Source organism: Daldinia loculata, assembly GCF_022478755.1.
Source record: "Daldinia loculata strain CBS 113971 unplaced genomic scaffold F4817scaffold_112, whole genome shotgun sequence".
Classification (NCBI taxonomy): domain Eukaryota; kingdom Fungi; phylum Ascomycota; class Sordariomycetes; order Xylariales; family Hypoxylaceae; genus Daldinia; species Daldinia loculata.
Genome location: NW_026054966.1, coordinates 26,436 through 37,240, shown reverse-complemented (window position 1 = coordinate 37,240; position 10,805 = coordinate 26,436). Strand labels below are relative to the sequence as shown.

The 10,805-nt window shown below is 47.2% G+C and overlaps 5 protein-coding genes across 5 annotated transcripts; 3 read left to right on the top strand and 2 right to left on the bottom strand.

The window, feature by feature from the left end:
• Window positions 1-310: 310 nt before the first annotated feature.
• On the bottom strand, window positions 311-2,055 carry F4817DRAFT_362710 (uncharacterized protein; the record flags this gene model as incomplete). Its single annotated transcript, XM_049306559.1, has 7 exons — window positions 311-701; window positions 774-958; window positions 1,022-1,302; window positions 1,358-1,383; window positions 1,441-1,679; window positions 1,729-1,757; window positions 1,809-2,055. 7 exons carry the CDS (start codon window positions 2,053-2,055, stop codon window positions 311-313), a joined length of 1,398 nt encoding a protein of 465 aa, XP_049153616.1.
• Window positions 2,056-3,749: 1,694 nt separating this feature from the next.
• On the top strand, window positions 3,750-5,249 carry F4817DRAFT_362709 (putative oxalate decarboxylase oxdC; the record flags this gene model as incomplete). The annotated part of the gene is made up of 6 exons (XM_049306558.1): window positions 3,750-3,885; window positions 3,949-4,184; window positions 4,239-4,432; window positions 4,487-4,829; window positions 4,879-4,999; window positions 5,050-5,249. The coding sequence occupies 6 exons, from the start codon at window positions 3,750-3,752 to the stop codon at window positions 5,247-5,249; spliced, it is 1,230 nt and encodes a 409-aa protein (XP_049153615.1).
• Window positions 5,250-5,476: 227 nt separating this feature from the next.
• On the top strand, window positions 5,477-7,136 carry F4817DRAFT_354518 (uncharacterized protein). Its single transcript, XM_049305533.1, has 2 exons — window positions 5,477-7,029; window positions 7,094-7,136. The coding sequence occupies exon 1, from the start codon at window positions 6,030-6,032 to the stop codon at window positions 6,705-6,707; it is 678 nt and encodes a 225-aa protein (XP_049153614.1). The 5' UTR covers window positions 5,477-6,029; the 3' UTR covers window positions 6,708-7,029; window positions 7,094-7,136.
• A 162-nt stretch (window positions 7,137-7,298) lies between these two features.
• On the top strand, window positions 7,299-8,754 carry F4817DRAFT_28820 (uncharacterized protein). Its single transcript, XM_049299634.1, has 3 exons — window positions 7,299-7,320; window positions 7,402-7,432; window positions 7,610-8,754. Exon 3 carries the CDS (start codon window positions 7,721-7,723, stop codon window positions 8,615-8,617), a length of 897 nt encoding a protein of 298 aa, XP_049153613.1. The 5' UTR covers window positions 7,299-7,320; window positions 7,402-7,432; window positions 7,610-7,720; the 3' UTR covers window positions 8,618-8,754.
• Window positions 8,755-9,029: 275 nt separating this feature from the next.
• F4817DRAFT_362707 (uncharacterized protein) lies at window positions 9,030-10,766 on the bottom strand (the record flags this gene model as incomplete). The annotated part of the gene is made up of 4 exons (XM_049306557.1): window positions 9,030-9,403; window positions 9,503-9,701; window positions 9,795-10,271; window positions 10,752-10,766. 4 exons carry the CDS (start codon window positions 10,764-10,766, stop codon window positions 9,030-9,032), a joined length of 1,065 nt encoding a protein of 354 aa, XP_049153612.1.
• Between the last annotated feature and the right edge of the window lie 39 nt (window positions 10,767-10,805).

Genomic DNA, 10,805 nt, shown 5'->3' with positions numbered 1-10,805 from the left:
TTATATCGAACAGTAAATAAAGTACCTTAGGAATTCATCAAGGTGATTGTCTCCCCACCGCCAATAATTACACCCATGTTTTAAGATACATAATATATCATGTGATGCCAATGTCAAAATATCATATATCGCGTATCACACCCAGTTGACGTGTCAAGTGAAGCGTGGTACAAGAGCCATCGTTTAGAAATGTTCATCCAATAGGAGCTATAGAACCCCGAACAGCCCACCCATCTTTCCAACTTCATTCCGACCTGAGTAGTGATTCGATGCCTCGAATCTTCCAGGTAACTCGGTTGGTCGATTCAAATTAGTAGTAAACGGGATTCTCCGGATCAGTAAAGTCAAAGACAACAGCCGAGTGCGGCTTAGCACCGCCACGGTTTGCAAACTCGCGTTGGAACTCTATGCTGCGGTTAAAGCTCAAGGACCCGTCGTCGAGGATGTCGATATAAAGAGCCTTAAAGTCCGCTGGAGTGTTAATTAGGCCGATATCTCCCGTCTGTACAAAGTAGTCCGTTACTACGATGTGTCGCTGGTCTGGCGTGATCTTGATGTAGTGGGGGCCAATTGTAGGTTGCTCCTCATCTGGGTCATCCAATCGCTTTACGTTGTCTAAGTCTGAAATGTCAAGAGCAGCGATATGATCTGCTGTTGTCAATGTGAAATAAGCGAAATTTCCATCCGCAGTGATATCAGAACTACCAAGATGAGTGGTTAGTTTAGGTACCTAAACTAGGAGCCGTATATGGATCTAACGAGGGATCACTTACTAGATGGCAACGGTATCTCGAGCCTTAGGTCCTAGATCATATAGCAGCTTCGCTACACCTTGCTTACCGTTACTATCCTTACGGAAGGGGTAGATAATCCACACCTGGCCTAAGTGCACTGCAGTTGCAAGAGCAGCTCCTTCAGGATTTCCGGGAATGAACTTGACATCTTGAATACCGCCACCCTATGTTGATCATTAGAAATAGATCTACTAATAGTCAGGAAACTCAAAGTTGATATCACATACATCGGGGATCTCAATGGTGCTAATAATCTCGCGTGAAGGGAGATCCCAGAGTCGTAGGGTATTAGCTCGCTGAATTCCCAAACTCGGTTTTAAGATGCTCAGGGGGACAATGAAGTCAGAAGTAAGGATGACATTCTTCTCAAAATCAACTGCTAAACCATGTGGGGAAAACTGTTCCCCGAGGACGTTAAGCAGACCGTCCACGCTCTCAGGCCACTCATGAATGATGTTGAACTCAGCATCAGTTTCAACTAGCCTTCCCGGCGATGTACCAAGAGCAGCTGAATAGAGGTTAGAAGGGGTTAAATACTTTGCGGGATCAACGTATTAACTTACAGCCCATATAGGTGATGAAAAACCCTCTGCCGTCAGAGTTGGTAAGCCCATATTCAATACTTTCTATATAATAACAGACTTACCCATCAGGTTTCGCACGGATCTCATCAACGATGGATGAAAGTATTCCACGATTGCTCTTCTTGAAAGTTGGACGGTAGGGGTCCGTAGTGTCGAAATAGAAAGCAGTGTCTTGCGTCTTTAGTAGGGATAACAGCCCGCCACCGATCAGAGTCTTTCCATCGAGAGAAGGACCGAGATGATGTGGGCTATTTCCACTTGAGGGGACATCAGTGACCCAAAGAAGGGTTCCAAATGTGTCCTATTAATAGTTAGCTACCAAAACGACTCATAAACTTATACCCACTCACGTCGTCGAGACTATAAGTAGCCAGAAAGTCTACAGATTATTAGCTAAGCTCACAGCTTTATGCAATTGTAAAATACTTACCCTTATGTTGATTATCGCCAGAAGCAGTCCAGAAGTAACCTATCTTCTTAGGCTTGATGTTGCTAGCCTCAAAAGGGGGACTCTCTAATGGTGGCGTTGGAATTTGCAAAATAGGTAGAGGCGGAGCGTTGCTCGTCAGGGGTTCGGTGACACCAGGAATTGTAGGGATGAGTGGAGGTAAAGACAGTGCCGAAACTGACGGGGCAGCTATAAAAGCAGCAAGCAGTAAGGCTACAGAGGAAGACATTATTGGGAGTGATGTCCAACCTTGAAGGTAGGATATCTCATAAATATTGGCTTATAGGGGAGAGACAATAAGATCGGAGTTCAATGTTGTAGCGAGGTGTTAGCTAACCCCCATTATATAGTAAAATCTGTCTTAGACATTTCTATAGACCTTAGCATCACAGTTCATTGACAATCACAAGCCGTCTCACAGCTCTTGCATTTGATGCTATCCCACGAAATGTTGACGATCCCAATTCCCCTCAGATGTTGCCATAATTCATTTGAATAGCACCACGAAGCTCTCGATCGTAGCATTATCTCGCCATCGACTACCAAAGTCAAATTCTACTAGTTATAAGCTACCACTGAAATATTCAGCTACTTCGTATGAGGTCAAGTCTAGTCACGGAATGGAAAAGGTTGAAGCTCAAGTAGCTGCATACAGACCTGATCGACGTTTTGCATTATCCCCTTCTACAGTTCCTAGGACCTGGGTAAGATAATAGTCTACCAAAAGAGGACAATCTGCATAGATATATACCGGTTCAGGCTACAGGCTGCATAAGCCAACGTTACGATGCTCCGGTAAAGCTTAGTTTGTGCAGTGGCAAGCTATCGATTCCAATAGTCTGGATGACGGTTACCGGGACATGGGTTCCCTCTGGGTAGGCTAGTAAGGATAGAATCACATCTAACTATAAGCTTTTGATCGTGGGGGCGGTGACCTCATCATCTAAACGTCGCCGACTTTAAGAAGTAACCTAAGTTATACTAGGTATAGACGGTCAAAATAATATTTCTCCTATTTACTTTTAGAATCACCTAATAGGTAGTGAATGTTGTTCTAAAACTGCAAATCATCGCTTAAAGCCTTTTCTCCAAGAAGTATAAACCTAGGAAATAGGTTATACAGTCATGAATTTACCCACCGATGCCTTACAGCTTGCAGTAGTCATACGCGACTCTCATCTTCTAGCTTTATACAGTGATATTATTCATGGAAGCCAGAAGCAAGAAAGAAATAGGTAAGCTAGGTAGTTAGTTAGTATCTCTAAATGCAGGCGTAACAACTATCCTATCACGAACGTCGCTCACTTGCCCTTTTGGGAAATAAACGCTAAGTAACATGCCTCGTTGTCCAGTTGTGAATCTAACTATTGACAACGACCACTATCTTTGCGTGCCGCAACGAAGCCGCAAGATGGCGCAAGCAGTCACTAACAATTACAAGATCATGATGGGCACAGATAGTTCAAGATTTCGTTCCTTCTACTGTAACCTTGGAGTATCGCTCATCAAACTATGCAGCATTTATTCCCCATTGATGGCGTGCCAAGACATGACGTTATTTTGATATGGATGGTGCATTTAGGAGCGCGGCTGATTATAGGCCCCCGCATATGAGCAATAGGCAACATCATGCGGGAATCTCATCGAGTTCATTAACATCTCCGGGTTCAACCTCGCTTGGCGCTTTGATGTAGGTATTTAGGGTAGGTTTTCTCGTGGATCGTAGAGTCGATACCCCTGGCTGGGCGTGAATAAGGGGGGGTGCCCAAAATTGGCTATTGCAATGGCGTGCCCTGCCGGATGAAAATCCGTAGATTAAAAGGTGTATATAAGCCAGTAGTAGCTTGTCCTCGATGCATGATCTCCTAGACTACACCCGCCTTGCAGCACTCTTATTTCCACTACCATACGCTTGTAGCCAATATGAGGGTTCTCCAAACCTCCTTCACATTTCTCGCAGCATGGGGTGCCACCGGCTCTGTTATAGAGCGTCAAAGTAAGGGTGGCTTCGAAGACGGCCAGCCAATTGACGGTAATGGAAAGGGTGCACCATTCTCAGGTACTTTTCACTATAGATATTCGCCGGTATTCTGAACCATCATATTGACCATACGCTTCTTAGGTGGGACCAACCATGCTCTTGACCTCCAGAACCCAGATAATCTTGGTCAGCAAAGCACCGATAATGGTGTCGTGCCAAACCTCAAGTGGAGCTTTTCAGACTCAAAGACGAGGATCTTGAGGGGTGGCTGGGTTCGAGAACAGGTTGTCACAGATCTGCCCAGCAGTAAGCAGATCTCATCTGCTCAGCAGCATTTGACCAAGGGCTCGATCCGGGAGCTGCACTGGCATCGAGTGGTAAGTACTGCATTAACCAAATATAATATTTCTTCACTAACAATATGACCTTAGGCCGAGTGGGGATATGTCTACGCTGGGTCGATCTTAGTTTCAGGAGTAAATCAGGACGGTCAATTCGAAGTTGCTAAGCTCGACGAAGGGGATGTTTGGTACTTCCCTAAGGGTGTAGCTCACACCGTCCAAGGTCTTGAGGATGAAAATGAATTCCTCTTAATATTTGACGACGGTAATTTCGATGCTGTGGGGTAAGCTATCATCCTCAACCTCATCACCAGCTAACCCACGCTAACTAATCCAAGGACAACTTTCAATGTGGATGATTGGATCACACATACTCCTAAGTCGATTCTTGCCAAGAACTTCGGACTTCCTGAGTCTGTCTTCGGTTCAGTGCCGTCTCCAAACCCGTATATCTCCAACGGAACTATTGACCACCATAATGTGACTGGTGGCAATGGTGAGCTCACTGGCAATGCCTCATTCGCTTATTACTCGAAAGACCATCCTCTAGAAAAGGTCCCCGGAGAAGGCGGTTCCCTTCGTATTGTTGACTCGAAAACATTCCCCATTGCGACAACGATAGCCGCCAGTATTGTCACTCTTAAGCCTGGTGGTCTGCGAGAGCTGCACTGGCATCCAAACGTAAGCCCTGCGTATTATCTCCCAGTTTCATATCTAACAGAATTCTTAGGCCGAAGAATGGCTTTACTTCCATAAAGGTCAAGGACGCGCAACCGTGTTTATAGGTAGCGCTGCTGCTCGGACCTTTGACTTCAGAGCCGGAGATACTGGCGTGTTCCCGGACAATAGCGGTAAGCTTCAATCTCAACTTTCGAAGACTTGTATAAACTAACAATCCAAGGTCATTACATAGAGAATACTTCAGAAACCGAGGAATTGGTATGGATCGAGATATACAAGAGTGATCGAGTCGAGGATATCTCCCTGACCCAGTGGCTCGCTTTGACGCCAGCGGGTATCGTAGCCACATCTTTAAACATTCCGCTCGAAGTAGCAGAAAGCCTGCAGAAGGAGAAGCAAATCCTCATCAAGGATAGGTGAGTGACTTGTACGCCATGTATAAGCTCTCGAATGGAAAGACACTGTAGCCTACTTCATGTTGGTGCAATAATTCAGAACTTAAGATGTAATTCATAATATGATAGCCTATCGGCGTTACTACTGCATCCATGTCACATGCATAAATTAGGTAGTCTCCTCTCACTCGTCAATCGTCCTGTCCTAAGCGTGACAAATGCGTCGTGCACGGTCTGACAACAGTCGACAACCTTTGAGGACCGCTAGCATATGCTTCTAACTCTCTATCGAACTTCGAAGTCTACGTAGATAAGACCTACTACTCCTAATTTACATCCACTTACCTTGAAAGATATATATGTCGAGGTAGAATAGAGAGCCTCACGACACATCGCAAACCGTAGATCTAGAAGCTATATTCTGACGGTCGTGTCTTGGCGGTAAGGCTAGCGTGCGACAAAGCCACTACTAAATCCATCGTGTTGGGTGAGACCAATGTCACCGTCGTCTTATACACACATCGCCCCCAATAACTGGCCAACAAAATCTCAGCCGACATAAATAGCAAAGCTAGGGCCTAAGCAGTGCAACAATTGCACATCACCGGCCACCCCGACATTGTCAGCCCTAACAAATAGAGAACTTAAGTCCCTAGAAGATGAGCAGTCATAAAGTCAATAAGGCTCGCCCCATCAAGTGAGTATGTTAGTTTCCTCTCTCCCGGGTTTTCGTCTTCTCGATCCCAAGTTACCCTCCATCACCCTCAACAGCTAGAACACCATTAGAGGAAATCCTAAAAACAGGATGTCGAGATTGTCGCTTGCTCTCAAAGTTGCCGTAGGCCTGCTTATGGTTGATTCGATCATCGAATTAGCATTCGTCAGTAGCATGGTCGCATGGCTGCATCGGACAGCTAGCAAGGGATTCTTATTCAACTATGGCGGCTCAACATATCATCTAGTCGGCGAACCAGTCCATATAATGACGGACCAAGGACATACTAGTAACGGCGCCGCTGGAACTGCCTTCGTTCTCATCGGGTTGGGCGGCATACTCGTATTATTGCTTCGGTCTTGGTCTCAGAATAAATATGGCGGACTGGGAAGCTTCGCACGATTTATATATTACCTCTGGGTATCGCTAAATATTCCGGCATTCCTCCTCACCACCGGGGCTCTCGCCTATGTGTTCGCAGTTACAAACGCGCACGAGGGGCAAAGCATTTACGTCCCCTTAGCTAGCACTTTGGATGGTAGCAAGTACCCATTGGAGTTCTGGACGCCACAGAATTGGTTCTCGGCTGTTCTTCAGCTAGACCTGGCCGACGCGAGAGACGATATAGAAAGTCACGTACGCGTTATGAGGGGGTGGCAGTATAACTTGATTCCGATGTTCATCGTTCAGCTTGGCGTTACTATTCTTGCGGTATGGGAATTCCTCGGCTGGCGACGGCAAGAGGTCTTTAATCGCGGGGAGAAATAGTAAAAGAGGGTAATGAGTATCTACAAGTTGCCTGGATGTCTTTTCGCGTTTGGAGTTTAGGTATGATGGAGAAATCTGGCAAAATGTCATTATGCTTCTGTTAAAATAAGGGGGGAGACTCTCGGGGTTATAAGTTTGACTTCCTCGTCTATTAAGAGCCCAGCCCAGCCACATTCATTATGTTCTCATGTTGGGCTTCAATACAGCCATCACCGGCGCACTACCGGTAGATACCTGGTACCTAAGGTATTTAAGATGCCCTTCATATTTGAGATATACATGTAGCAAAAAGAGTAAACAGAATTATCTTGGCATTTTTTACCTTAATAAATTGGTTAGTCAGATATTATTAACACATGGTACGCGTGAGAATGTCGCTAAACTACCTCATATATTTAAGTCGAATATTGATACAAAAAAGAGTTGAACATGGATATTTGGACTTGGAGAACCTCGACGAACATTTATTATTAACCTCAAAGTACATAAACTAACCCCACATTATGTCTCCCTGGGGCCTGGGCACTTCGTGATACAGCACTAATGAGACCCACAAGGCTGAAGAACAGTGATACATGGTGCCACGATCAGATGAAAGGTAGTGTCAAAGGAGGTGAGCGTTAGACCTAGATGTTATAGAGTTTCAACTTCCGGATAACTAGAACAACTTCATATTGACTTTTGTAATATGTAGCTCGCAATTTGGCGCGCGGGGCGGCTCAGGGGTACGTACGATTCATGGTGCAGACGGTGGCATGTCGCCAATGACAGGGATCATCGTGTCCCTGTCCCTTGTTCCAAAGTCCCTGACCGTATTGCCCCTTCTTTTTACCCCTCCATCATCCTTTCATTCCTTCTCGTCAGCAAGAGGCCTCTCAAATACCCATATAAATTTCGTTCAGATCTTTCGCTGATAATAATTTCTATCACATTGCTCTATCCACGGAAAAAACCAAATAGCAGAGCCACGTCGTCGTGATATTCCAGATATTGGGGTCTTTTTCGTACCGAACATGTCCAGCCAAGATTACTACGGTGGTGGTGGTGGTGGTGGTTATCCACCATCCCAGAACCAATACCCGCCTCAAAACTATAACCCTCAACACCAACAGTATCCAGGTCAGAGTCCTCCTCCAAACCAGTACCAGCCTCAAGGCTGGAGCCACGACAACAATCAATACGGTGGGCAGCAGTACGGTGGGCAGCCGCCGTCACATACGCCGAACTCCTACGGATCACCGCCTCCGGGTCAGTACTCGCCTTATCCTCCGCAACAACAACCCTACGGTGCACCCCCACCACAAGGGAGCCCTTCCTCTTACCCCGGCGGCCCGCCCCCTTACGACAATCATTCCGGCTCGGCGCAGGGCCAAGGCTACCCACCGCAAGGCTACCCGAATCAATATCCCCCGTCCGCGGGTCAATACCCTCCCCAGCAACAACACCAACAACACCAACAACCGCCGTACCAACAACAACAACAGCAGCAACAGTACCAACAGCAACAACAGCACCAACAGTATCCGCCCGGGCAACAAGGTGGTGACTATCCGCACGATCCCAACACTGGCGATAGGGGACTAGGGTCATTGGTAGGAGGCGTACTCGGAGGTAAAAAAGGCGGCGGCACCCCACTAGCAGCCATAGGTGCAGCAGCCGCTGCGCATTACCTTAGCGGTTCTTCTTCTCGCGGAGGCAGCTATGGAGGTCACGGGGGTGGGTACGGAGGAGGCCGTGGCGGAGGACAGGGGGGCATGGGTATGGCCTCGGCATTCGCTCCCGCCGCTGCACTTGCTGGCGCCTATGGTGGCAGCAAGATGTACAAGAAGGACAAGAAACATAAAAAGGATAAGAAGAACAAGAGCCATAGTCGCAGCAGTTCGAGCAGTGGAAGTAGCCGGAGCAGCTAGGTAAAGCCAATGGGTGGCTTACCGCATAGGCATAGGATATAGCGAACGATGTTGGAGCGGATGGATAAATATCACGATTTCGTAACGATAAATTGGACTCAAGCTTTAGGATTTAGGCCGTCTAGAGCCTAGGTCTTTCACCATACTGTCATAAAATGCTTCGCCAAGCCTACGATCTTAAGTCACTTTTGATTATGATTCTCGTCGGGGCAAACGTTGCTACTATCGAATTAAGATGTGACAAGTTCTCTTTTAACAAGTACTATTCTGGTAGGTTAACAAGCCCCTTGCAAATGCTAGCTCTTGTTGATAGATTGTTAAACGTAGATGAATCACGTATGCTAACCATCACAGCCCTCAGCTAGCGACTAATCCCACGTAACGGCTCACTTGCCATACCTCAGGTAAGAACCTACAGTATGTTCAAAACCTCGTACATCCACTCCCGCCCACCGCTGTCATTTCTCTTAGCATTAACCCTGTAATCGCCATCTCTATCACTATCATGAAGTTCCAAATACTCCCGCGTACGCAGTCTCATCCACTGCAGACGCTCCAGAATACGAAACTGCAGCACAAAGCGCCTCTGGCGCGCGCGAGACCAGCCCGGCCGCACATCTAGACACAGACATAGCAGGTGCGCAAAGAACCGCGGCAGCAGGCCCTTGTGCTGTCCCCCGAACAGCTCCAGCCGGTCCGGCACGATGGAGACCTGCGGGTCGCGCGCGTTGTTCATGTGGAAGAGGGCTGTGCTCATCACGGCGTAGATCGTGTGTCGCGGAGGTACTGTCGGAAGAAGAGAGATGGCAATGTTAGCAATGTCTTTAGGCCGAAAGGAATTAGGTGCTATGGACGTGAAAAGAAAAGGGGGGTGGAGGCACCTACCAGGACGCCGCAGGGTCTCTTCGATGTGCTCGCAGATATGGTATACAGTCCGGTAGCGAATCCGGCTCATGAAATATTCTCGCGAGTTCGCCTCATCGATGAACCCCGGTGCCTTGACGTGTTTCCAGAATTCTCGGATATCCTTTCTGCGCGATATCCTGTCTACGTGATACGTGTCGTGCCAGGTCAGTTCGTCCCACTGTGCACAAGTTTCCGTTAGTTAGCGATATGTAGACCGTTGTGCGGATATCAGACAGGCAAGGTCATTCAGGGGTAGAGGAGTCCGTCTTACCTCGCGATCCCAGATACTAATCGTGTGCACGCCCTTCTGCAAAATATTCTTGCGATCGATCCTGTGCTTGTGTATAAAGCATATAAAACGGTACCGCGCGGGAAGAGGAAATTCCACTGGTTGACTGTCATTGCCATCGTCGTCTCCGTAGCGTATGGGCCGCCACCGCCGCTTCAAGTCCTGTCGTACCTCGAAATCTAGCCGGATTTCGGGGTAATTTGGTAGCAGATCGTTCTTTTCATCAAGCCGGGCGGGCGGGATGATAGTGATCGGGTAGAAGTACGCCCATGGTCGCTCGCCATCATCGTCTGTCCTCTGGTTGCAGTTGTAGGCGTTTAGTGCGAGAGGCACTGACTCCAGACGCGGGTAGCTACCCCGAGCCAGAGCCTTGAGTACAGCTACTAGGTCGTCGAACTCGTCGTCGCTTAGATCTGGGATATTCCGATCATCGTCGCCTAAGTACAGGAACGGTATTGGCTTGATAGGGAATAGATATGACGAGGGCATTGTGCATATCGTCTGTCTATGTACCTTGCTTGAAGGAGTTCAGTTCCTAGTTGGTTGCTAAGGAGGGTAGAGTTCCAAGTCGTACTGGCAAATATATTTTGTCTTGGGGTGAGGAGTTATAACCAGGATTCGTCTAAAGGATATGTTATTCTAATAGTGCCCAACGCCAGAACCAGAAGATTCTAACCTGTAGCCGCTCTGAAAGCCAGTATCACACCGTATTATGGGACTCAAAGAGTTCTAGGTACCTAGTTTCGTATGCAAACCAAGAGATGGTATCTTTTATCCTAATATTCTAGAGGATTCCGCTTGAATATATTTGGTCCTCTTCCCTATGAGATGTAAGACAAATTAAAGTAAAGCAAACACGACGGGCTTAAAACCCATAACTCCGCCTGGTAACTCTAGTTTGGTGACGAGAACTAGCTGTAACTTCTCCATGTCACTCACCTCTTCCACCGGCATCTTATCTACTACTAAGGGCGCCGGGAAACAATATTAACG

What these genes read in the sequence shown, in the direction of transcription:
- F4817DRAFT_28820 (XM_049299634.1), top strand. Translation starts at nt 7,721, where the DNA reads ATGTCCAGCCAAGATTACTACGGTGGTGGTGGTGGTGGTGGTTATCCA.
- F4817DRAFT_354518 (XM_049305533.1), top strand. Translation starts at nt 6,030, where the DNA reads ATGTCGAGATTGTCGCTTGCTCTCAAAGTTGCCGTAGGCCTGCTTATG.